General features: G+C 36.3%; 3 protein-coding genes across 3 annotated transcripts in view; 2 read left to right on the plus strand and 1 right to left on the minus strand.

Annotated features, from left to right (window-relative positions):
* Positions 1-15,565, minus strand: part of cenpp (centromere protein P) — a 62,112-nt gene extending 46,547 nt beyond the window's left edge. Inside the window, exons 1-6 of the mRNA XM_056242482.1 lie at positions 15,470-15,565; positions 14,779-14,919; positions 14,431-14,588; positions 14,217-14,305; positions 12,840-12,928; positions 6,888-6,984 (exon numbers count right to left, since the gene is read on the minus strand). Coding sequence (XP_056098457.1) covers positions 6,888-6,984; positions 12,840-12,928; positions 14,217-14,305; positions 14,431-14,588; positions 14,779-14,903 — 558 coding nt within the window. The 5' untranslated portion in view covers positions 14,904-14,919; positions 15,470-15,565. The remainder of the gene's footprint in view (positions 1-6,887; positions 6,985-12,839; positions 12,929-14,216; positions 14,306-14,430; positions 14,589-14,778; positions 14,920-15,469) is intronic.
* On the plus strand, positions 315-5,639 carry ogna (osteoglycin, paralog a). The gene is made up of 6 exons (XM_056242484.1): positions 315-644; positions 2,940-3,000; positions 3,221-3,385; positions 4,146-4,348; positions 4,623-4,715; positions 4,853-5,639. The coding sequence occupies exons 1-6, from the start codon at positions 492-494 to the stop codon at positions 5,021-5,023; spliced, it is 846 nt and encodes a 281-aa protein (XP_056098459.1). The 5' UTR covers positions 315-491; the 3' UTR covers positions 5,024-5,639.
* A 208-nt stretch (positions 15,566-15,773) lies between the features above and the next one.
* nol8 (nucleolar protein 8) lies at positions 15,774-23,944 on the plus strand. The gene is made up of 17 exons (XM_056242452.1): positions 15,774-15,864; positions 16,590-16,737; positions 16,842-16,904; positions 16,995-17,073; positions 17,813-17,963; positions 18,064-18,141; positions 18,496-20,265; positions 21,102-21,266; positions 21,359-21,469; positions 21,544-21,634; positions 21,730-21,859; positions 21,952-22,035; positions 22,116-22,408; positions 22,630-22,765; positions 22,981-23,042; positions 23,281-23,363; positions 23,724-23,944. The coding sequence occupies exons 2-17, from the start codon at positions 16,617-16,619 to the stop codon at positions 23,781-23,783; spliced, it is 3,477 nt and encodes a 1,158-aa protein (XP_056098427.1). The 5' UTR covers positions 15,774-15,864; positions 16,590-16,616; the 3' UTR covers positions 23,784-23,944.
* Positions 23,945-26,810: the final 2,866 nt, after the last annotated feature.

A 26,810-nucleotide genomic window follows, 5' to 3' on the forward strand; every position in this document is an offset into this window, starting at 1 on the left:
TAATCAAAGAATTTGGAAATTTAGAACTGATCTATCCTAATGTCCTGACACATTTTTGTGTTACCATTGTCCTCCCATTTTCTTGCTTCTCTGAGAAACGTAAAGATTAATTAGGTACAGAGCTAAGAAGAGCCAAACGAGCCTCAATATTCCTAGAGATCAGCATACATAAAATGAATACAAAAAACTAACATTCCTTTTCATTGCCTTCTGCTCTCTTTTACAAAGCTTTTTTTCCCAGCAGACCTCAAACATGGCCAAACCCTGAAGGCGACACAGTGGTCTGATCAGCACAGATGGGAATGCGAAGGGTTAAGGTCTGTTCCATAAACTCCCACTTAAGGATCTCCTCTGGCAGCCTGTGGTGGGGCTTAAAATCCTGATTTGACAGATCACATTTTACTCACAGGCACCAAGAAAATAGCCAAACACTGCCTGCACTGCGCTTCTGCTCTTTAACGTGGCAGAACACATCCCAGTCTTCAGATACAATGGGGACAAGGCTGAGAATGCTTATTTCAGCAGTCATATTGGCATCATGGGTGCTCTCAGCATCTGGTGCACACTACCACAATCCCAGGCATCACAGACTGGAGGATGTAGCACTTACTGAGGGAATCGATATAAGAGCACAGAGGAATAAGGTAAACTGTGTGTTTTTATTATCTTCTGCATAGGCTGACAGAACAGAATATTCAGAGATGGGTTTTACTGCTTGTCCAATTTATATATGCATTTTATTGGTTCAGTTTAAATGAGTTTGCTTGTTCCCACTGAACCATTATACATTTAAGCCATATAGCACACATTAAATGTAATGTGATATATTAAATATAAACCAGTATAAATTAATAATATAATTAAATATTAGCTACAATAAATGTTTCACCTATAATAAATGTTTTAAGTTGCCCAATATATTTATACAACTGATTAATAGATCACTGTATATATACACACATTCTTGAGCTAAATATAAAAATGAGAACATAAAATAAATATAACATGATATAAATATAAAATTAATATATAATCATTTAAACACTATTTAAATAAACGAATCACTAATTAAGATTATTAATTAACTTACAGCACTGTAACAGATTTTCAAAAATCAATTATTAGCGATAGTTTTTGCTTTAATAAATATTCTACCATGTAACCAACAATTTAAAATTACACTTTTGTTCACCTTTCCATTAAGCTAAGTCACTTTTAAAATGTTTTTTTTTTATTTAGATTAACTAAATTATACCACACATTTACATGGATTCATCTGTTAAATTTCCACCATTAAGTCAGATTACTTCCGTACACTGATGGTTTTGAAACCAGTCAGTTTTGTTCAAATAAATGAATAAAATGATTAGCTGAGAGATCGCTCCGAATCAGAGATGGTCTCAACAGCTGCCCGGCACTGTGTAGAAGCTTTCTGATTAGTCAGCAATCTGTTCTGGAGGAGTTCCTTCAGGCTCAAATTCTCCCACCCACAGCTTCACGCTAACTCATGGGGTCAGACACTGTCAGGGTGATTTAACAGGCGCCTAAGGGCAAACAGGTCCAGACAGACACTCGTATCCAAGAGCATCGTCCAAAAACCCAAAGGAGACAACAGTTTTCCATGAACAGAATGTAAAAGGAGAGGTTTACCCAAAATGAAGTTGTCATCATTTACTTATCCTCATGTAGAGCTGCACAGTTAATCGTTAAAAGATCGCAATCTCGATTCAAACACCCATGCGATCTTATTCCTAATGACAACAATTAGGCTATGTCTATTAAACCTTTGGCAAGCACAATCACAGCAGAACATTCAAATCTGCGTTTCCACTGACCCAGAGAAAGCAGTTGTCATGTTTAGTTCATAAACAGTCTTTTCAACCACACAGTATCATTATTTCTTTGTTACAATAATTCAAATATAAACTGATGTCACCGGTAGCGATCAAAATAGAGTAACTCACCTTTTGAAAGTATGCTTCAAACAAAGATTGTATAAATTACACAGTTACATCAGTAGGTGGCGACAAGTGCCCTTTAAAAATATTATTTTGTCGAGATCCGTTCAAAAACGTTGATTTATCCAGTAATGAACCAAGTGAAGTCCAGAGTAAGTCATTGAATCATTCATCAAACCAATTTTTTTAAATAATTAATTCAAATTAAATATTTTTTGAAATAGTCTGCAGCAATTAACAAATGACATGTTATTTTGTTTAGTTGTCTTTTCATAATGGTGGGAGAATTGTGATCTCTATTTAAAAAAAAAAAAAATCATGTTTCTCAATTTATCCAGAATCATGCAGCTCTACCCCGTGTGACTTTTTTAGCCTATGAAAGACAAAAGATTACTGATTTTCATGCGTTCATAAAAAAACAGGGATTAAAGTTTCCAAGATTAAAAAAGGATGCAAATGTGCCTTAAAAGGGCTGTAAAAGTATTCTATCCGTGACGTGCTATATCCCAAGTTTTCTGAAGCTATACAAGAGCTTTCAGTGATGGAAAGAACCAAAATCAAGCTAGCTGTCTTTGGCACGTATTTGGTAAGTATCCACGTTTTCGAGTACTCACTGACTCAATAATCTGGTTGCAATGGTTCACTGGAGAAGAATATTGTCAGTAAATAACAAGCTATCAAAAGGGCTTCAGAAGACTTGGAATAAAGTCATATGGAGTTATGGTTTTTCGGGGCATGAAGTATAGTTACACTTCATTGTAACTGAATGCACGGGACTTTCTCCTTTTGTGTTCTACAGAAGAAAGATATACAGGTATGGAATGATATGACAACAAAACAAATTTTTGAGCAAACTCCTTTAAAATCAAACGCAAAGTGCTGGGAAGCTCTTATTATCTAAGACATTCATTATTGCTGTTTAACCTGAATGTGGAATCTGTCAAACAACCAAATGTACCAACCAATAAAGCCATTTTACAGAGAGCGACAGCCGACACCCCAGATGACTCCAGTCCAATGGCGCCTGTGGGAGACCCTTCAGGTAATGAACGACTGAATCCTGGTCAACTGTCTGAAAGGAATGAGTAATGGGCTCTTTTTAAAAGACCACATGTTGCTCACAAGAGCCCTTAATGTAGGTTTATTTGTTCATGAGCTATGTCTGTGTGAGTGAGAAGTGGTAAAGGAAAGAAGCAATGTGTGTTTGCCCATCCAGTTTCATTAACTTGCCTGTTTTGAATAAAAACTTGTACATGTTCCAGACCTTCCAACTTGTCTACTGTGTGTGTGTCTAACTGGATCTGTCTACTGTGAGGAGGTCGACCCAGATATGACATCAGTGCCTGCTCTGCCCAAGGAGACAAACTACCTCTACGCGCGGTACAACAAGATAAAAAAGATAACAGCTAAAGATTTCGGAGATATCGGTGAGTTCTTCCTGACTTGACTTGCTCTGGCATTCTCCTTAAAACCCTTTTACTAATAGGAGAACAAATACAATTCTTCTGGACAGGATAAGGGATTACCCTCAGGGAGAGCAGGAGACAAACAGCTGCTTTTCAGAAATAAGTCCATTTCATCCAAAAGATTTCCAAATGTTAAGGGACGTGATATATGAACCGCATATGCGATCGCAAGAGATTGCAAACTCTTCCGTTGCATAAAGACATCGATCACATTTCTGAACCACAATGTTCTGCAAAGAATGTGTATTGACAAAAACTTGGACATGTCGTAAACTTGAAAAAATCTGTTTGCAGCAGTGCATCATGGGTATAAAAAAGTTAGCTAAAGGGAGCAGTCAGTGTTTAAAGTGCTTTTGGGGACCCCATGCATCAAAGGCTTTTAAAACACTATATCAGCCCATAAACCAAAATCACCAGAAAACCACCAGACTTGTGCAATCCTCTAGTTCTAAAGTTTTGAAGATAATTTGTTACATATATATAGGATATTAGCATAGTGGATGTTAATTAAACCCTCATTAATAGGGTGACTTTCGACAGGACAAAAAACAACAACAAAGATTTAAAAAAAACAAAAATTGCAGTAAGTACGCAAAGAGTAACCACATGGATGGTAGAGTCTATTTTCAGAGTAAAATTTTCTAGGTGTCTAACGTGATGCTTAAACACTCAAGTTATTCATTAAAATGCTCTTCTTTCCATTTCCATTCATCTACTGTAGTGACTCTAAAGAGAATCGACTTCACTGGAAACATCATTTCTGAGATTGAAGATGGTGCGTTTGCTAAGCTCACCATGCTAGAAGAACTCTCGCTAGGCGAAAACCAACTGGTCAAGCTACCAATGCTACCAACAAAATTAATCTCATTTAACGCTAATCACAACAAGCTGAGAACCAAAGGAATCAAGGCTAATGCTTTCAAGGTAAAGACCCATTACATAACCCTATTTCAATGACATGTTCAACATTGTTCCAAACTACCTAGTAAACTACCTGTTTGAAAACTACCAACATACAACCTTTTGTGTTTGCCAGTTTTCTAAATATTCTGAAATGTCTTCCATAAAGGGATAAACTAATTTCTAGAAAAAATACCCAACCAAATTACTTGGAGCAAGACAAAAACAGCCAAATCTGTTAGTTTTACCATTTTGCACTCAACTTCTGAACAAAACATTTGATCTTCTTTGCTTCCAGAAATTAAACAAATTAACACATCTGTATCTTGCTCACAATGAACTGGAGGCCGTTCCTCTCATTCCAGAGACTGTCCGCACACTTCACCTTCAGGTAATGAAGTTGAACATGTTTTGCATGCTAACAAGTCTTCTGCACACAAATCATAAAAAAAAATGTACAAAACGTAAATATAAAAAACCCCACAATGTCCACAAGAACTGTTGCCTTTTCTGTTGCTTTGTTTACAGAACAATAACATTTCAGCTGTGACTGTGGACACCTTCTGCAAAGGTAACGACACTTACTACATCCGCCCCAACATGAACGAGATCCGCATGGATGGAAATCCTGTCATCCTCAGCCAGTACCCCAACAGTTTCATATGCCTGCAGTCTCTGCCAATTGGGCGATACCAATGAAAACAGAATCAAAGGTACAACGCTGCGAGAAGTCCTTGGATAGCCAATGATGATGACTAAAACCGAGAAGGAAAAGTCATTCAATCTCCTGGTGCCTGTGCACAATTGAGTGTACAAAAGGTTAATACCATGAGAATCTGTACTATATATCTAATTATATAACAGCTGCCCAAACACTTAGATTTCCTCTTGATATTGACTTTGTAGATGAACCTGAAACTCAAGTCTTTGAAAGAATAACTTTATATCCCTTGTAAATAACCACTGGAGGCTACTGCTTAGTAAAATGTGAGATCATGAAAAGCAGCAGTCAAGCTTCTAGTATTCCTCAGAACTCTGTGAATTTCTGACACTTTCTAGTACTGTTAAAAAGTCTTACTTTGGCTGAAATTAAGATGCCTGCTAAGTTAATTAGGGGGCGAGGAACCCATACCAAGTTCCAAGACGCTGGTCTTTCTCAACTGACCTTTTCATTAATTGTTTGAATATTATTTATATGCTAAATTTGTAATTACTACCTATGTGTGAATTAAACATGAATATACTGTACAGTAAAACATTGTATGAAATCAACATATGTTCACTTTAGTTGTTCAAATACACTTTTTTCTAAAAACTTGTGAGTAGTTTGCTTTAATCTTTTATAACAGCTATGCCAGACTGCAGTTAAAGCAAAAAAATGTGCAGCTCAAAAAAACAGTCTGCGAACTTCAAACCAATCAAACCCAAAGATTGTGCACACAGAAAGTTCTGGAAAAAGTGGGGTAATATTGTTCCATTTTACTTGCCAAATTGGCAGCCATTATAGCACAATGGTCCCAGCAAATAATGGAATGTTTTTCATACTGCCTCAGAGGCTTCATTCCCAAACTTTCACTGCCATCGAGTCTTGGAATTTGTTCCCAATCTGGCTTTCAGCAATCTCAGCAGTCTTAATCATTCTTAAGAAAGTCTTATGATATATACCTGTATACATTAGAGACAGCGGAGTAAGTCCAACTACAAAAGAAAGCATCACAAGAAGAGTAATAAAAGTGGAGAACTTTGTTATTCCAGGTAGAATCTTTGATATATTTCCCTTAAAGGAGGTAAATTAATCTAAGAAATCAGGCAATTGTATATTATTATTTATACCCAGGGTTTCTATACATTTTCCAGTGTGAAATTTTCAGCATTATATTTGGTATATAGTATTAATATTATATAATTTTTCATTGGTTGATTTCAAGTGATAACAAGCGCTTACATAATGAAAAGAAACCTAAAACACTTTATAACCTGCATATAATAACCTCTTAGAAGTTTAAAAGAGACCTGCAGTTTTGCGTAATGAAAATGTATGCCTTGCTAAACTTTTGCTGTGAAAACACTCTGCTTGTATGATGCATTTATTTTTAGAAATTTTAATTTAATATTTAAGAAAAAAGAATAGGGGCTATAGTCTGGAAACACTACTATTTTTCTATATTCTGTTTTATTTCTTCCATATTTATCCAGACCTTGAAATTACTCAAATCAAATTCCATACTTTTCCAAACTGCGTAATAACCCTGTCTGCAATTACAGTGTAGTCCAAAAAAAAATGTAATGCTTAAATTTAATTCAAACTTTTATTAATACAAATTATATTATCTGCATAACAACACCAAAAGTCTGAATACTATGCCGCAATCAATCTGAAAATTGACCCCACAACCAGATAAATTTAAATTGAGTTTCCTTTTGACAAGTTTGTGTAGCTGTCACTGGAGTTTTGAATTACTTTCATGATCAAACATTGCTGTAATTTCTCAGTACTCAAGTATTGGTGACGTCTATCCCTAGGTGATTGAGCAACTTATTCACTGCTTCTATTGCTGGTTACCTTAAAGTGCTGAAACGTTTGGCGCCTTTCCTCACATCTCTCAGAGAACGTCCTCAAGGTCCTGAAGAACAAGAGAAGATCTTTTGTGTCCTCCATTCTGCAAACAAGACAATATTGTAACATTAATACCCCAGAACGCCCAACATTGCAATGGTCACTTTGGTAAATTATACATTCTAATTAAAGATTTAGACTGTCTTTAACTATTTGATGAGAAACTTGACAGGAAAAAGACCTCCTTGATGTAAAGTTCAGCATACAATATAGAAGGATAAACTGTGTATTTGTGTTTAATCCCCTTCACAGGATGACGTTACAAGACATTTTGAGATTTTCCATAGATTTACCAGGGGCCCAAAAACTGTGGCACAGGACACAACTTTCCATGACTCTCGAGTCTTGTCTGTGAAAAGCTGATGTTGTAATGAGTGATGGAAAAATGGTAAGTCTCTCAAAACTAAATGGACCCACTCCAAGAGTAAAAGACAGCAGCTTAATGGCAAGAGTTAGAGAAAAAGCTCCCTGAGAATATCTAAAAACCAGACAATTAATGTACGCCTTACACTTTTTGGATTTGGGTTAGCTAAAAGTTTATAAACATTAATCAAACAACTGGTTTGATTGACATCTAACACTGGTCAAAAGAAACCACAGACAAATCACCCTCGCCAGCAGATCTCATTTTGTACCATGGCCAATTTCCATCATATGCGATTTCAGATTTGTTGATTGGGGACCTTGTAATTTTTAAGCTTTCCTAGAATGCTAACCTTTTAAGTTTGACAGACTAAACATACTGAATGCCAGAATCACTCTACAGACCAATTAACAGCAAATCAATGTTTGGCTCCATTGGATAATTTCTCTAAAGTTGTCCCTTTAGTTTTTCTCATTTTCCTGCCAAGGCCCTTTGCCATGAAATCTTGTACTAAGTACAAGAATACGTAATACATTAGGTTTATCAGTGAGGTCGGGCTTAATTTCAAACTTCACACTTAACACAGTTGTCAAAAATCAAAACATCAACAACAATGGAATGAACAACAATACCAAACACAGCTATAGAGGATACAGTAATGATAATACAAAAAAAATAAGGTTTAAGCGCTCTAAAACTCTCTCCACAGACATGCCCGAATCCACTTATGTACCTGACCACAAGAGTGCTCAAAAAATTCTTCTTTAGTTTACATGGGCCATAATGGTTATAAAATGCGTCTTCCTGAGACGCACAGACAGCTCAGACTTATGCGAGAATCATTATCTCCAGTATTTTTCCGACTCTTTCATGCCAGGACAGACTCTCAGACCAGACAATATGATCCAGATGTACATTCAGCGACCAGGAAGCTGGCTGCACTTTAGAAAAGGACCCAAACAAACCGCCGCCAAAACAGCAGCAATACTTCAAACTGTAATTTGTCATCTCAGCCAAAAAAAAAAAAAAGATTCTTGTGACCAAGTGGAACAACTGTAGGAGATCCTATAGTCATGTCTTTAGAAAACAAAACTCTGAAATGGAATCAAATTCATTGGTAATTCAAATGTTTAAGTGTAATGCATTTTTATCAAATGCTATTATGAAGATAAGGGGATCTACAGTTGTAACCAGAGGGTTGTTGGTTTGAAAAAAGGTTTTGAATTAACAACTACCAAGTAGCATGAACCTACAGATAAGACATGAAAGGATAAACTTGTTATTAAAGTTGACCACAAACATGAATGTTCCCTAAACCTCAGCTCTCTTTTCAAGTATTTTGTAAGTATGCTGTACAACACATAATCTAAATAACTTAACCTTTTAATAATCCCAGCTGTATTCTCTGTGAAAGGCTGGATGCATCAACATCAAATGGTGTTACTTTAATGGCAAGCATTGTGCTGTAATCGTCCAAGTAATAATAGAAGACAGAACTGTACCTCAGACCTCAGTGATGTTTAACACTAAAAAACCAACAACAGATAAACCAACTAAATTTACCAAGGACAACCATCACTTTCAGGTCTTTGGTGGAGTTGTCTGTACAGACTGTCTTGCCTCACACAGTCCAGAGGTGGTCCACATGTTCACTTATTACAGTACACACACTGTGGGGTGCTGCTGGCAGTCATTGACTTGCTGGTGCCATTTGCTGACAGTTTAATGAGTGTGACATGTTACGGACCGTCAACACAGCACTTTTAAACATTAAATCCACACATCATTATGTTGGGTGCAGCGTTCTTCTGAACTCAAATGACTGAACCTCATTATAGCACCAGCAGAATAGCCGACTACAGTTTAGAAAGAGAGATTACTCCACCAACATAAAAAACTAATCCTGCTTTGAAGCTGCCCTGTCGGAGCTTTACCACAAAAATAGAACAACAAAACAAATGAAACAGAACAGAAAAGAAGGGAATTGAATAGAACAGAACAGAAAATATAATACAGAAGAATGGTATTCAGCAGAGAATAAGAGAAAAGAACATAAAAGAATACAGCAAAATAAGACAATAGAATAGAGTAAAGCAGGACAGGAAAAATAAAATACAATAGAACTGAAAAGAGCAGAACAGATCATAACAGAGCATTAAGATAATAGAACACAACAGAATGCAATAGAACAAAGCACAAAAAGACCAGAACACATCAGAATAGAAAAAAATAGAATAGAACTGAAAATAGAACAAAGCAGAAAAGAACAAAATACCACAGAATACAGAGCAGAGAATAGATCAAAACAGAGGAGAAAAAACAACAGAACAGTAGAAACAACAGAACAGAATAAATCAAAATAGAGAAAAATAGAACACACTACAATAAAATACAACAGAACATTAAACATTACATAGAATATAACAAAATTAACAGCAGAATAGAATTTAGAAGAATAGAACACAAAGGAATCAGCAGAACACAACAGTACAGAATAGAATAGATTAGAACAGAACAAAGAAGAAAGTTCAACAGAGCAGAATACAATAAAACAGAACAGAATAAAATTTAATCTTTCATAATGGAAGAAAGATGCAGATTCCACACATACGGACCGTCCACATGCCTAATGACCAGAGACGTTTATTTGTTAATTTGGTCTGGACCACGTATAAACAAATCCTTCAGCTGCAAGTATAACAAAAACCCCTCAAACACATAAACAATCCTTATTTTGTCTAACGATGGAATGTCTAATTCTTAGCTAATAAAAATTTAATATTTTGCTCGAATGCTGCCTCATATGTACGATTCTCAAGAGTACACCGCCGTCAGTCAATCTGCCGGAGACGGGACCAAACCTGATCTTGCAACACTTGTCAATCAGTCCTAAATGAGAAAATCAGATTTCTGTGGTAACTGTCCCACATTGTGTTAACAACAGCTGGTCAGTGTTCACTCAGCATCCGGCTAATGAATGAGCCACCTGGATACATTTATTTCCCTTGTATGGAGTTTTGTTTGGATTTGTATCTTTTTACAAGACTAACATAAAGCAGAACGGTCTTCTATGATGTCTGGGAATTCACTTGTCTGATGTTTACTTACACTGTAGGTTTTATGTTGTGTAACCTATTATGCAACTTGGATTTTCTCCAAATGGGATTTCTGTTGATTCAATCATGCAAGATCCAACATTGTGTGAAGGGTAAAAATTATCCATGGAATCCGCTTACCTTTAAAAACAAATGTTAAAAAGAATTACATTAAGTAAAATACAAAACACACCAAAGATATTAAAGGCACAATATGTAGGTTTCGCCACTAGAGGTTTGCTTAAATTAAAGCAATAACAAAAGCGTAGCTTGATGACAGCGTGAATGAGCGTGGAATCATGGGAGTTGTTATCTTCACCTCAACAGCTGATGTAAGTTTCATTAAAGGGATAGTTCACTTTGAAATTAATTTTTGGTATGTTTTAGATATCCTCAAGGGCATCCAAGATGTAGGTGTCGTTGTTTCCGCAGTAGTTTCAATTTTGATATTTTTAGGTCAAACCGTTCTTGTCTGTCAGTCATATAATGCAGGTCTATGGTCACCACCTCAAAGAGCATGCACAGAGAAGTCCAAATTAAACATGATTTAATGACTCGTAAATGTAAGTACACATTGATGGGCTAAGACGCGAAACGAGCGGTTTGTGTGAGAAAAGGAACAGTATTTATAGCGTTTTTACCTCTTGTAACCACAGCCACGTCCAAGTAATCTGAGGGCGCGGGCGCTTCGGTCTGTGCGTTAAAGTGGTAAAAACGATATAAATACTGTTCGTTTTCTCACACAAACCGCTCGTTTCGCGTCTTAGCCCATCAATGTATACTTACATTTACATTCATGTTTAATTTGGACTTCTCTGTGCATGCTCTTTGAGGTGGTGACCATAGACCTGCATTATATGACTGACAGACAAGAACGGTTTGACCTAAAAATATCAAAATTGAAACTACTGCGGAAACAAAGACACCTACATCTTGGATGCCCTTGAGGTAAGCTAAAACATACCAAAAATTAGTTTTAAAGTGAACTATCCCTTTAACGTTACAAAGGTATGAAGCAGGGCTGGGCAGAGATCCGTGGGAGCGGAACGAGGCCAGTGGAACGAATGCTATTGAGACACCAGAGCGACACACTGGTCTCGAGTCCCATGAGGAGCTCCAGAGCTTTAATTATGCTTATACGCCGCTGTCGGCAGCTGCCGCTCCTTACGTTTATTTGTTTTGCGTTAATTTTATGATTAAAGTTACGTTTAACGTTTGCCGGTTCCCGCTTCCTTCTTCCCTGAACTTGAAATTCACATTTTATTTCACTCTTATAAAACTGCCACAAGTGCTGAATTTCTACTCATGCATTTACTTTATTTGACGAATTAAAATTGTGAAGTAATAGCGCTGTTTTACTTGGTCAAAACAATCATACTAAAAAAATACATTTGAGTGTGTTGACAGTTATGTTACGTTACTCTACTTGTTGCACACTGCAGTAATCTAGATCGATATGATGTCACTGACAGGTGAAGCAATTATATAGGCTGTTACACTGGTAAAAATTGCGGATATTTTAATCCAACAATCATACATACATATTGTGTCTTAAAGGAGAACTCCGGCGCAAAATGAACCTTTGGTCTAATTACACATTGTTACCTAGTCAACCGTTATCTGAGATTTGTTTTCATGATTATCGAATGTAAATAGTTTTATCTCTAAAAACAGTTTAGCCTATAAAGCTAGTATAACGCTAGTATATTGGGCATAGATCAATGACAAATAAAAATCGCTTGTTAATACCACTAACAAGGCTCAAAATAGCCCCACACTAACACGGTAGCATAATGAGGGTCCCTACCTTCAAACCGAAGCATTGAGAACTTTGTCAGTGTCCAGACAGTTTAATAAGAAGATATTTAATACATACAGTCAACTTCGCGTATACAGGCAGAAGCCATCTTTGAAAAACAGTCTTTACTAGTCGATCTACGAACGCCGATCCAAGCCTGCTGTTCGCGCTCACCTTATCACAACTTATAGCTCGTTCACATCTCACCAGCGCACTTGGATCGGCGTTCGTAGATCGACTAGTAAAGACTGTATTTCAAAGATGGCTCCTGCCTGTATACGCGAAGTTGACTGTATGTTTAAAATATCTTCTTATTAAACTGTCTGGACACTGACAAAGTTCTCAATGCTTCGGTTTGAAGGTAGGGACCCTCATTATGCTACCGTGTTAGTGTGGGGCTATTTTGAGCCTTGTTAGTGGTATTAACAAGCGATTTTTATTTGTCATTGATCTATGCCCAATATACTAGCGTTATACTAGCTTTATAGGCTAAACTGTTTTTAGAGATAAAACTATTTACATTCGATAATCATGAAAACAAATCTCAGATAACGGTTGACTAGGTAACAATGTGTAATTAGACCAAAGGTTCATTTTGCGCCGGAGTTCTCCTTTAAAGCATTTACTAATCATCACTTTACCTGGACACAAACGCAGAGAAATCTTTAAATTCAACACCATCCACAACAATATTGAGCTCTGTAACTCTCCTGAGAAGAGCATCATCCTCCTGTAAAAAGATACTGAGAGTTAAACAAGATCATAAATAATCTCTTTAGCCTTCACTAGGTCTGCATTTACGCATTTATTCATTTACCTGTCATGAGACTGAGGGCTATTGGGATTTCCGTGACTCTCTCCCGGAAAAAATCTTTTTTGTTGTGAAGACTGTAACAATAATCTGCTTTCACATCTTTTTATGCTTTAAACAACGGGTCAAGTTTGTTCTCCACTATTCTCATGGTAAGGATGAAATTTAAATACAATTTGTTCTCCACTATTCTCATGGTAAGGATGAAATTTAAATAAAACTTAAATTTTACTGAGACTCATATTTAGATGTTCAAACACTAATAAAACCACCATCTTCAGAGACACATCTTGATCTTCCCACAGGCTGCCAGTTTAAAATCTCAATTTTTAAGAGTGCCATCAATCACCAACCAACAAGTCTGTTCTACATGATTTAATGCACCAGTGTAAATGTTTGGTCCAAGGAGGTGCGTCAAAGAGATGTATTTATGCTTGTAATGAAGATTTCAGAGAAGCAAGCAAGAAGAACTAATAAAACTATAAATGCTGAGTCCAATCCATAAGAGACATTTTAAGACCTACTGCATAAATCTCTGATGTTGAAATAAAAGTCATGGTCAAAATGGAGGCAAGCTGCCCTCTAGTGTTGAGTAAAATAAAATAAAAGGTACAGACTTCATCACTGGTTGTAATAATCTAAGCATGAAGTGGATGGTGTTATGTGAGAATCTCAGTAATTTTCTAATTTTACACGTTTTCTGAAGAAAAATGTAATGGTGCTTGCCAATACAAAAAATTATGATGCTGATCACTTACCTCACTTCTCAACAAGCCAGATGATTTGAGGCATCATACAGACATGTGAAATACTTATGATTAGGGGTTTGTTTAAACCTTTAACCATAAGTATGAGCTTTAGGAAGCACCACTAATAATTAGAGAATAATACCAAATAGTAACTGATCTACAGCATTTTAAAATGTACTTTAAAAGTGTTATGGCCAGAGCCTTGTTGGAAAAAACCCCCAAAAATATTAAACAAATTATCACTAAGGATTTTCAAACGGATGCAGGGCTGTGTATGCCTCAAGTCCTAAAGTATGCAATCATTATACACTCATCTGACAGGAGGATTTAAAATACACTGCTTTGTGAAGAGTTATTCATTTTTGCGTGCATTCTGAAAAGGTATATCAATTTGAATAAATAATACTTGTGTTAATACTATTAAGTGCAGGCATAAATACTTAGTGATTTCTTTGTACCTGAATCTCAGTCACGGCCAATTCAACCTGGAACAACAGTACACTGCAGTGACCTGAAAGTCTGAGCTGCTGTACAAGTTTTCTTTCACCTGAAGAGACAACAGAAGTTAATAACACGTTTTTATAAATTAAAATGCTAAAATTGTTATAAATTATTTTGTATTTAAGAGCAAAATGTCTAAATATGCCTGCAGGTCTGACAAGTTAACCTCACTTTTGTGTAACGTCTTCACAAAACACTCATTGAGAGCAATCCCGTTTATTTCCTTCTGTCGTCTGAGGTCTTTCTCCAGTTCTCTGACTTCCGTGAGGAGTTTTGAAAGGGCGCGTTTATGTGCTCCTCCACCTTCTCTTTCCTCACAGATTGACTTTCTGAAAGAGAAAAAAAAAAGTGTTGAAACTTCAATGTAATTAATTTAGTCCTATCTTCAAGTGAACCATTTTCATTGAGGTTCTCCTACAAAGATTTCACACCACAGGCAGACAGGGTGTTTCTTTTTTGTCCATTTAACAGATTACGCTGCTATATGACACTAAACAAAATCCAAAGAAAGGTGCTAACAGTTCCTCTTGTAGTCGATCTCCATGCTGTATGAAAATGGACCGTAAAGTCTCCTCCTGTTCAGCCTCCAGCATTTCAATTTCCTGCTGGATCATCTGAATCTCTTCCTCATATTTCTGCTCCATGATCTTCCTCAATCTACTAAAAAGCAATTTATGAAAATACATAGAGAGAAAGAGAGACTAATTACATGATATATACACAATAACGTCATAATTTATATAATAACATTATGTAAACATTTGCATGCCAGTATTTTTAATATGATGCAAAGGTTATAATTAATCAGCTCAAGACACGAACCTTGAAATTTAACTTATCTAATTAATATTAATAACATATTTCAACAAAATATATAACAAACGGAAAATAATTTCACAGCAGTTCAAGTCAAAAACGCTTTTATTTAATTAACGTTACAAACGGACAAATAATCCTGCAGCTATAAGTTATGTTAATTATAAACCTTTATATAGTTTCATAACGATGTTTTGTTGTAAATCAGATGACAGGAGCTCGATCTGACAATAAAACATAGCCATCAATCAGAAGAGATTTCACTGACGTAAAAATAATAATAAAAAATTAAAAGTTATGGTACAAATCTGTTTGTTGTGCCTTATATGGACTTAATACCTCATGTAAAACTTATATCAATCTTAAAACCAAATGTTTAAAGGAATAAACTTACTTTAATATTCTCCTGAAGGTAAACAGCTCGACTTTATGATTCTGACGGATTCAACTATATCCCGCGTCAACGCGGAACATACCAAATGAGAACTGGATGGGTAAACCTTGTCCAAAAACAACTTAAAACATTTACATGTTCATCTAAATAGCATTATTATAAGGTTAATTTGTTATAGACCCATTTATTATTGCGTATAATTCATTTTATATAGGATAAATTGGACATTTGTCTAATACTGATAATCTTTATTCGGTGAGTATATTTTGCAAATGGAACTTTCCATTGCATTGTGTTACATTCCCAAACGGAACCAAAGAAGACGCGTCCATGGTGTCACAGCGGAACAGTTACAGTGTAACATCGGCATGTACATGTGAATCTTTGGCATGATCGTAAGTGTGTTTTGAGTTTACATTAATACTATATTCTTCCTCGGGGAATATTTTAGCAACTCTTTAACTATGTATGTTAAAGTATGGCATTGGGGAAATTCAGATCATACAGTTTGTACTTCTGTAATAATCATATGTCCATGTGTCTCATGGTTTTAAACATAATTTACATAATTTGAAAATTGTTGTTGTTATATTTTTTTGCAATGCAGTTCAAATATTTTCTTTTTATTGAAAAATCTGCTTACGTTTGTGTACAAGGCAAATAGTACATTTTATACTGATATACATTAGTTATATTCCTAAGTTATACCCTTGCAAGGTGAATATCATATTAAAAAATGATATATTGAATAATTTATTCATAATATTGAATAATTGTAATTATAGAATATTTAAAGAGGGAAGGATAACCAAGTTTTGAGATGCCTCCTTGAGCAACAATTATTATTTGTAACATTTTGTGATAATTGTAATTGTGTGCAGTAAAGCTGTTCATTGTTACTGACAAAAATCCTCCAGGTGGTTCTTTTGCCTCCCAGCATGCTCTGCAAGCCGCACATTTGAGGTTTTTTTCCCACAATGGTTATATGAAATTGAATCCAGCTTTGTTACTGTCAAGTCTTGTAGATTGTAACAACTGTATACTATGCATGTATCTTTTGAAGTCTGTCTGGGATGGAGACTTCTGTTTGTTTAGTTATGTGTGTTTTGATGATATACAGGAGGGTTTGGTTGCGTGACATCTGGCCATGAAGCGATTGTACATTGGAGGTCTCGGCCACACTGTGTCGGAGAAGGACCTCAAAGACAGATTTGGGAAATTTGGGGATGTGTCAGATGTGGAAATTATCAGAAGGAAAGATGAGCAAGGTAGGAATTCTGATGAAAACCAAATTAACTTTTTTTGCATTCACTGGGGGTACCCATTCAATATTATTCAGGATTTGTGCATTATCTTTGTGATCTGTTTACAGGATCTCCTCTGAAGACATTTGGCTACATCAACATAAACATCACAGATGCTGAATACAAAAGATGTACATGCATTTATTTAACATAAAATTTTACTTAAAGAGTGTTGCTGTGTCATGCAGTAATTCAATCTGTGCATTTGTTTTTTAATACAGGTATAGGTGTCTTAAATAAATCCACATGGAAAGGTGGAACTTTGCTCATTCAGCTGGCAAAGGAAAGTTTTCTACATACGTAAGTATGCGTGTGTGTGTGTACATTTTGCTATATTATATATTTGTGAATTGCTATACACTGCCCAGCTGTTTGGATTTAAATAGGCAGATGCTTAAGAGTCTGTGATTGGATCATTATTGCAGTTTCTGGCATGTTATATGTTTGGCAACAGCTCTTTTAACTATAATTGATGGAGTGTGTAGCTTTTCATTTCTTAACCAACCATGTAGGAAGACACATCATGGCCATATTCCAGGATGACAATGTCAAGATGCATCAGGCTCAATTTGTGAAAGAATGGTTGAGAGGGAGCATGAAGAATCACTTTCACACATGAATTGAGTCTAGACCTTAAATTCATTGAACGTCTTTGGGATGTGCTGGAGGTGACTTTACAGAGTGCTTGACTCTTGCATTGTAAATACAAGATCTTGACCAAAAACTGATGCACCTCTTGATGGAAATAACATCACAACATTTAAGGTCTGGACTCAGGTGCCATTTCATGTGTGAAAGTGATTCTTCATGCTCCTTCAAACCATTCTTTCACAATTTGAGCCTGATGAATCTTGACATTGTCTTCCTGGAATATGGCCATGATGTGTCTTCTTACATGGTTGTTTAAGAAATGAAAAGATACACACTCCATCACTTAGGGTTGGAAGAACTGATCCCAAACATAAAACATGCTTTAAACATAGTAATCAGTGCAATAATGATCCAATCATAGACTTTTAATCTACTTTTTTTTTGTCAGACTTGCTGAAGAACGACAGCAAATGGTTGAAAAGACCAATACCCCAAAGATCATCCCTCAGGAGAAATTAGTAGACTCACTTAAAGCAGCCGGTGTTGAAAATTTCCACATGAAAGCTGCTGTTCCAGGGACAGAAATTCCTGGGCATAAGGTCTGTGTCCATAATTTACTATAGCTGGGAACATTCGTCAAGTTGTAAAAATGGCCCAATGCTGATTTAACATTGGTTTTGTGTTTCTCCACTCTTCCAGGATTGGGTTGTGAGTAAATTTGGGAGGGTCCTTCCTGTCCTGAATCTCAAATGTAAAGGAAAAAGCAAAATATCCTTTGTGTTACTATTCTATTGGTTTTAAGGAAGATTTACTAAGATTTGCAGAGATTCTTGCATGTGTAGAAGTGCCCTTTTGCTTGTTTCTTGTTTTGCTTGCTAAAAACTTATTTTAAAGTCCATAATCTATAAACAGCAGCTGCAATTTCCAAGCTACATTTTTGCATTGAAAAGTGTTTTTTTTTTTTTTTTTTTTATGTCATCTTCACTTTTTCTTGTCTGCTCATATTGGGTTTTCTTAAGTGCAGTGTCATCTTTTTTCAAAGTTGTAGATCTGGGATCATAATACAGAACAAAATGTCATGGTTTCCAAATAGTTCATAATCTTCCCTTAACTCTTGAGTACATCTTCAAGTATGATCCATCCAAACACTGCCATAACATCAAGAGACTGGAGACTGCGGGCGACGTCACATCAGTGTCCAAGCTGACATGGGAGATGGAAGGTGGAGATGATGAAATCAGTAAGAAAAGGAGAGGAGAGTTTCCAAAGCAGAAACCGTGTCCCAAAAGACCTAAAGTAGACTTGAGTTCATTTCTTAGCAATGTGGCTCAGAGCAATAGAATTAATGCGGCTGCTATTGGAAACGAGAACAAAACGGGGATCCAACAAAACGGACTCTCAGGAAAACAAAGACCTGTTGTTAAAAGGCCAGTTTGTGTTTTGAACAGTGATGCTGACTCTGAAGACGAAATCAGGATGTTGGTTTCTCAAGAACATTTGAGGAACCCAAAACAAACCTCTGCAGAGGATGACGATGACAACCTGGAGGTGGTCGGAGATGATTTTGTTGTTAAATCTAATGCTTTTTGGGGCACAGCAGAACAAGATGGCGAAAAATGGCTATTAACTACATCAAAAGAGGATGAGGATTACGATTCAGCGGACACCGATGAAATACTAACCCAGAGAAAGACCCAAAAAACACAAGTTGACCAAGATTCCCCAGCAAAATCCAGTAGAAACAAATCTTCGTCTGAATCTGACGGTGGTAGCGACGAGGTATCTGAAGATGATGTTAGCATAGATTCTGAATATGAAGCCATGATGGGGAAATGCTGCCGCTTAGAGCTCTCCCTAGCAGACTTGGAGCAGCTAGCTAAAAACACAGAGGTGATTTCAGATGATGAAAGTGTAGAAGAACCCACAGAAGAAATCAAGACCCCAAGTGCACCACTCAAAAGAAGAGGTATTAACCCTGAAGATATTCTAGCTTCGCTTTTTAAAGGCTACACCCCTGACAAAGAAAGTAAGAATCAGGTGACCAAAGTATCTCTTCCAGCTTTCATTGGAACAAAGGATCTCTTTGGAGGTCCAGAGCCCATCTTGAAAAGAGTCGCTCAGAGTATTGACTGTGAATCTCCTAAAAGACTCAAAGACCTGAATTTGAAAGAACGAAGCGTTTCAGAAGATACAAGTCAACCACAGTCTTCAACCCGTCCATCTCTACAGAAGTCGTCCAATTTAAAGGTACAATCAACCTCAAAGAAACTTGAGAACCAATCATCAGAAGATGATTCTTCTAGTGAAGAATCGGAAACCAGCGAAGAAGGCGGCGAAAGTGCTGAAGTTGTCACCTTTAAAACATCTCCAGCGACACAGTCGGTAGGTACCATCCCTGAAACCAAACTGAAGACTGTTAGTTCTAACTCAAACACCCCAATCAAACCCAAGCAGACGAAGATCTCCAGATCTTCCAGTAGTGACTCAGAGAGCAGCGAGGAAGAAGATAGTTCTGAAGTCATCACTTCTAAAACGTCCTCAGTGACACAATCGATAAAAACCAACCCTGAAACCAAACTGAAGACTGTTAGTTCTAACTCAAACACCCCAATCAAACCCAAGAAGACGAATCCCTCCAGATCCTGCAGTAGTGACTCTTCTAGTGAGGAATCGGAGACTAGTGATGATGAGAAGTCCAGACCTCAGCCAAAGGATTCCAAACCAGTCGCTTCAAAGAAAGTTCAGGAGAAAGTTGAGTCGCATTCAACAGTTCTTCACTCAACTGTCATAGACGCTCAGAAACAACAGAAGGACAACCAGAAACGTCTTGCGGCGCTAGAGCAACGACAGAAAGAGACCGAACAGCAGAAGAAACTCATTCAGGGGGCTCTTTCCAGCGTGGTGAGTAGAACTATTGTATAAAACTAGTCCATACAGCTTGTACTCTGTACTCAACATCGTCTGAATATGGTTTATATGAGGAAAAGGCTGAATTTTAAGGGATTCACTATGCATCTGTACCATATTGGTTATTGGTCTATTTTAGATTTTATTTTATTTTTAATTTAGCAGATAGCCTCGTGGGCAGCGCCTCCGGCTCACGGACCTTTCCCGATACCAAATCCCCCCTATCTTTTTCATGTTTCATAATGTACATTATAATGTTGCGATGTACATTATAATGTTGCGATGTACATTATAATGTACATTAAAACTAAAATTAATCATTTTAAAATTTTCCATGTGAATTTAGACATCACAGCATTATAATGTATAAGTCTTTAGTCTTGTGTTTTTAGTCTTTTATTTTAATTTATTCACACAAAATAGTGTGTAATTTTAATATTGGCCATTTCTTATTTTACATTATTCATAAATGAATTATACAGAAGAAAAAAGAGAATTCCTGCTCAGTATTAAAGCTTGCGAAACGTAATAAATGTAAAAAAAATGAAAGATTTTTCGATCACATGACCTTCTTCGGCTTACAAACATTGTTTGACTGGAAAGTTGTGTGACGAAAACATAATAAATAGATCATTTTAATTTTTCAAGCTTCAGTAGTGTGCAGATTTTTTTATTTTGTCTTTAGCTTTTGTACTTTTTTGTTGATTGATTTCATAGATTTTTGACTGGCCTGAATATTAATATCATTGCATCCCTATTTTTTAAAATAATTTTTTTTTTAAATCGAACTTTTCTTTTAGTGCCACTTACTCTAACATGATCTTTTTCAGGATAAGGTGGAAGCGAACAAAGGCAAACACATTGTGTTTGATTCCGATGAAGAAGAGGACGAAACCACAAACAAACCAGAAGAACAACCAACAAGCCAGAAAAAAAGCCTTTTCGAGGACGATTCTGAACCCGATGATCAACAAGCGTCCACGTCAAAAGAAAAGGCAAATATGGACCAAGATTGGAATTAGAAGTTGAACTCTTTGAATTGTTCTTCATGCTCTTTGTGTTTATTTTCATCATAATTCTACAGCAGAACAAAAAGCCAGGTTGCAACAAGCTGTTCAACAGTGAAGATGAGGATGATGGTGCTGAGGATGATGGTTTCCGGATAAAGCCTCAGTTTGAGGGCAAAGCTGGGCAGAAGGTTTGGATTAAGACTCTTTCAGGATAGAGATTTTGTTAATGAATTCCCATTCATCTTTCTTCATTTGTTTTCAGCTCATGAAGCTGCAGGCTAGATTCGGAACCGATTCGAGATTCCAGATCGATTCGAGATTTCTGGAAAGCGACGATGAGACTGAAGAAAAAGGTAACTTGTGATTTGTGATTTATTTGAGTCTGTTCTTGGACCTAAATGTGGTTGATGCGAGAATTATTCAACGGTTTCAATCTTTTAAACTTCAGATGCCGCGGCTCCAGAAAAAGATGCAGAAAAACAACTTCTTGAAGAGAAAAAGAAAAGTCTAGACATCCTCCAGAGCATTTTAAACACAAGCATACAGCCGCAAAACACCAAAAAGACCAAGACATTCAAGTATGACTTTGTATTCAGATGTTCTTTCCGCACACCTTTTTTTCTTCATATGTTTTTTAAAAAGAGTTTATGTATCTTGTTTGTCTTTGCAGAGATGTTTCGAGTCTGCATTACGACCCAACACAAGAGGAACACGCCGCTTTTGAGTCCAAGATCGAGCAGCCGAAGAAAGAAAGGTATTATATTATGAACTCTATTTTAGTTAACTTTGCTCCTCATGGCGTCATTTAACATTTGCGTTTTTGGTGTCGTACAGCAAAGCGGCAAGACGAAAGAAACGTGAAGAGGCTGAAAAACTCCCTGAGGTGTCTAAGGACATTTACTTTGAGGTGGCGGCGGATTTGAAGGAGGTCTTCGGGATGTCCAAAGAAAACCAGGACGAGAAGGAGACAGTTTCATGGGACAAAGAGGCAGAAGAGACTGAAGATATAATGACGCCAATGGAAGTTTCCTTCACTTCTAATGTTGAAGCCTATGAAGACACATCAGGCGGATTCAAGTTCTCCTTCTTTGGCGAGAACGCCGCTGCGGAGACGACCACTAGGACAGGTGCATTGATCATTTACATCCAATTCATCTAGTTTTATTATAGCTAGATCATTGGATATTGGTTTTCGCCATTGGTTTATCAATCGTTTTCGTTCAGGATTGCTGTTTGTTTATTTATGCAGCTAATTTTTATTTTATTGTTCTGAAATCACTTTTACATTATACCACATTTAACAGTTTTATGTTCAAGTATAAAATGACTGTATTTTTTGGCCAATCAGACGAGTACAAAATAGAGACGTTAAAAGGAGCCAAGTTCTCTTGGCAAGTGGACCCTCGTTTCCAGGACAGCAGTTCAGACGAGGAAGGCGTGGACGAGGTTGAGGAGGACCAATCCGCTTCCAGCAAAATGACAGAGTAATTATATTTATCATTAAAATTAATCTATTTGTAAATCTTTTCAAATATGTGCCTTGTAGAACTACAACATCAAATACTTAAACATTAAATGAAGTACAAATATAGAAGATCTCGCTCTCTTTCAAGGTCTCTATGAAAACCTTAGTTTTTTTCTTGTTTGATTACAGTATATTTATATAACAGTGTTGTACTTTCATTTATATTTTGTGCAGGGAACCAACACCATCAAAAAAGCGTTTTTTCTTTTTCTATCAAGAGGACGAACGGTTAAAAGGTGAGATTTAAACTGTTTTTCTTTATTAAATGATTCATTTATAATCCTGACAACTTAAGATATTCATGATTAATTAAAGATTTTCACAAACAAACTATAACAGCAGCATATTTGATGGATTATTCATGCCTGTGTGTGGGTAAATTAAAATGGGTTTTTATGGGGTTTTTTTTATCAATGTACCTTATGTGCCTTAAAAGGATCTGCATATGAATTTTTTTTTTTTTTTTTTCATCAGAGGGGCCGGGAATGTTCTGTAGAAGCGGAAAACTTGGAGACCAGAGGGAAGCCTGGGAAGAGAAGAGGACGTCACTCAGAGATGTACTTGATTTGTATAAGTGATTTATATGGGAAAAAATGGATAATATAAAATATTAATTTAACTTCAAACAAAGCTAAATGCATCCTTGTCCCTCCCACATTAAACTATGTTAAGTAAAATGTAAATGCACATGTATATGACATTAAAATGCATTTGAATATAGTATGTACATATTGTTATTAATAATAATATGTGCATATTATTAAAATGCAACATTTTATGCGCAGTCTCTTGGCTTGAAACAGATTGTGGACTCCTAGTTTACCATATTTTAAAATGGTTGTTTGACATTTGAAAGTACAGATATTTGTTGAGCAGTTTTTATGACATGAAGTTACAGCTGTTTTTCCCACCAACAGGAGTGTCGCAAGAAACACAGAGATGCCAAAAGACGCCAGAGGCCGTCGCTGAAGACCTGAACAATTCTTACAGAAAACAGGTTTTCAGAGACATTGTTGCACCCATTCATATTCTGTTTAATAGCTGTAATTTATTCTTCAAAATAACAGCATCTAATGCATATTCTCTTTGTATGATTGAAACATGTTTTCGATTGAATAAATGTTGGTTTGTACCACTAGAGGGTGGTGTGATGATACTTTCATGACTAGTACAGCAGGCCTCAGTGTTTGTTTTCATTCCTCCTCACTCACTTTCTCCAAACCACAGAATCAGCCCACAGAGTTCTTTTGTCAAAAACCAACTTTTGTGCTTTTTATGTATGCTCGTGCCAGAAGATCATTTAGTACGCTCTGCCCAGAAGATCATACAAATGGTTGAAATGATAGGAAACTGTTTTTGTGTTTAAAGGCATTCTTGCATCTAGTTTCTCAGGAAGTATTGTTCATTAGCTGCATTTTACATGTGGGGAAAATGCGTGTTTGTATGTGTGAAGGTGATTGAGAAAACTCTTCGGCCTTGAGTATTGAGTAATGATAGTGATATTTGACCACTAGTGTTTATTCTTACCCTTATCTGCAGACTCAAGCAGTTTCCACTAACTTGTGCAAAAGGGCCTTTAAGATTTCTTTATTTGATTAAAGGATTCTTTAATTGTAATAATTTGGGTTAAAATTAGCTTGTGTACAAGTAATATATATATATATATATATATATATATATATATATAACTTTAGGTGTTGTAAACGGTCACTTTTTTCCGTTTGTAATCACTTTTTTGTTGTTGTTGCTTTATTGCAGTTAATTTAAATTAGAATAGTGTTTGTGGGTGAATTATAGCATGACACACTCTTTAGTTACACAAGTTCGGGTCAGTTGGCACTGGAAGGTGTTTAACGTCAGTCTGTGCGAAGGCCAAGAATGAAACGTTCAAGTGCAAACATCTCACACTGTTATTTCCGTGTACTGATGAAACCCTATAAATCTAGAGGAACCGTTTGGCTTTGTGCAGCTAGTGTGTGTTCACAAAAATCATTGTTCCATTGACTTTGTGTTTGATTGACAGTGGTTTTGATCTCTATAGGCATTGCGGCACATCCGTATGTGTGAACTATAGACATGAACACTGTTCAGTGCATAAACAGGACGCTGCGGTTTCCAATTTCACTGTGACATCACAGCTGGTGTCTATAGCTCATGAAGGAATGGAGCAGCTGTTCTGCAGTGACATAAGTCCCCTGAAACTGCCATTTTGTTTTGCTTAAAAACTTATGTCCTTTTTTTGGCCATCAATCTTTATAACGCGTATTAACTTGGGGACTTTCTAGAGAAAATAAAGTGGGACTGTCATGACGCCAAGATGTTTTGGTAACACTTTACAAAAAGCTTTCACGTTATTATCATTAGTTAAAAAAACTAAGAATGAGTAATACTTACAAAAATGAACCATGGTTTTATTGTAGTAACAATGTTTTTGACTGTTTACCATTTGTTTATCCACAAAACCATGGTTAATTTTTGTATTATTAATCTTAGTTAATGGTAATCTCAATTTACTAACACTTTAAGATCCAGAGTTTATTACCTATTATTAACAAAGGTTAATAAATGCTAAAAATATACTGCTCATTGTTATTTTATGTTAGTTAATGCATTAACTAATGCTAGCAAATGGGACCTGTGTAAAGTGTTACTGATTTTTAGCATGTTGTTAATGCTAAGATGTTGAATGTGCTAGTTAGCATGTCACCAGTGTGTTTCAAAAGAGCCCACAAAAAATCTGATTTTCTGGTGTCTAATTATTGCTTGATTTCATTCTTCAATGTATGTTTGTTGGAACATTTTTTAACCCGTTATAAAGTAGCACATCTCTCCTCAACAAAACACATGATTTGAAGAAAAATTCATGACTGTATGAAAATATAAGGTTCTTGAGTTGCTATATGATTCTGTGGAGATTGTCAAGTTCTTGAGGTCACATACAAGATCCTCTGATTAGCATATTAGTTTCTGTGTCCTTTAAAGCAGCAGTAGCCGAATAGATGGATTTCTAAAGAGCTAGAAAATACAGTTCTTTGTGTAAGTTAAAATCATTCTCCAATGACATCAGGCTATAAACTCTTCTTTTTTTTTTTGGTTCTATATTTTTAAGATCTGATCTCACACTTATAGGCCCAGGCACGTTGGGTTGCTAACTGTAATGCTAATATGTGAATGAAGGAGTGGTAAACCAACAACTGTTAGCCTATTCATTCTCCATTTAAACATTAATTCAACACAGTCAAGTTAATTTTAAAGTCTCTTTCTTGTTTTCGCACCAGTTAACTTCTGTTAGAAAATATTAGCAAGCTGTTTGACTTGACTTAGATGAATGAACGTTGGAGGTTTTTATTACAAAGGGAGGCTTATTTCTGAGTGGGAAGGAACCAGAATGCGCGATGGTTTGAAATATTTACACTTTACTTTGTAAATTCCAATCATAGTGCGAATAACTTCCACGGTTACAGTGCGCTAGCCAGCTCAAAAAGACAGTCACGTGACTAGCATGCGCCTGACTAGAATAACAGCCCTTCCCCCAAATGACACATATGCCTGCAAGTGTAAACTGAGAGGTTGTATGCATACATTGAGCTGCTTTGGACTTTCTTTTATATAAACATGCAATTAAGTAGATGTCTGAATTTCTTACAGGTAAAACCCCTCAAATGTTAGCTTTAGCCTTGCTGGAATGAAAGTATTGATGTTAGCTGCATTCTGCAGCAACAGATGCTATTGCTCAAGACTTTGCAATGATCCCCCATGCATTAACTCTGAGAAATAACTCTCAAAAGTCTGTACTTTTCCATACTTTAAGATCTTGTGTGTTTTGTTTTCCCCCCAAACACTCCTCCCTCTGTTCCTCAAATCCCACCCCGTCCTGCCCACCAACTTCTCAAAGAGGACTTGTTTGGATCTATAACTATTACTGGTCACAACCAGTGTAGGTGCTCAGATAACATCAGCGTCTTCCATGATAGGATGGGGCTAATATCTTCAACGGCCATTTC

The sequence above is a fragment of the Rhinichthys klamathensis genome, unplaced genomic scaffold, assembly GCF_029890125.1.
Source record: "Rhinichthys klamathensis goyatoka isolate OS25496 unplaced genomic scaffold, OSU_Roscu_1.1 h1tg000727l_1, whole genome shotgun sequence".
NCBI lineage: Eukaryota > Metazoa > Chordata > Actinopteri > Cypriniformes > Leuciscidae > Rhinichthys > Rhinichthys klamathensis.

What these genes read in the sequence shown, in the direction of transcription:
- ogna (XM_056242484.1), top strand. Translation starts at nt 492, where the DNA reads ATGGGGACAAGGCTGAGAATGCTTATTTCAGCAGTCATATTGGCATCA. An exon ending in GCCTGTGGGAGACCCTTCAG is followed by an intron (nt 3,001 to 3,220) that starts GTAATGAACGAC and finishes TACATGTTCCAG; the next exon opens with ACCTTCCAACTTGTCTACTG. An exon ending in TCCGCACACTTCACCTTCAG is followed by an intron (nt 4,716 to 4,852) that starts GTAATGAAGTTG and finishes CTTTGTTTACAG; the next exon opens with AACAATAACATTTCAGCTGT.
- nol8 (XM_056242452.1), top strand. Translation starts at nt 16,617, where the DNA reads ATGAAGCGATTGTACATTGGAGGTCTCGGCCACACTGTGTCGGAGAAG. An exon ending in CAGAAGGAAAGATGAGCAAG is followed by an intron (nt 16,738 to 16,841) that starts GTAGGAATTCTG and finishes ATCTGTTTACAG; the next exon opens with GATCTCCTCTGAAGACATTT. An exon ending in CGATGAGACTGAAGAAAAAG is followed by an intron (nt 21,635 to 21,729) that starts GTAACTTGTGAT and finishes TTTAAACTTCAG; the next exon opens with ATGCCGCGGCTCCAGAAAAA.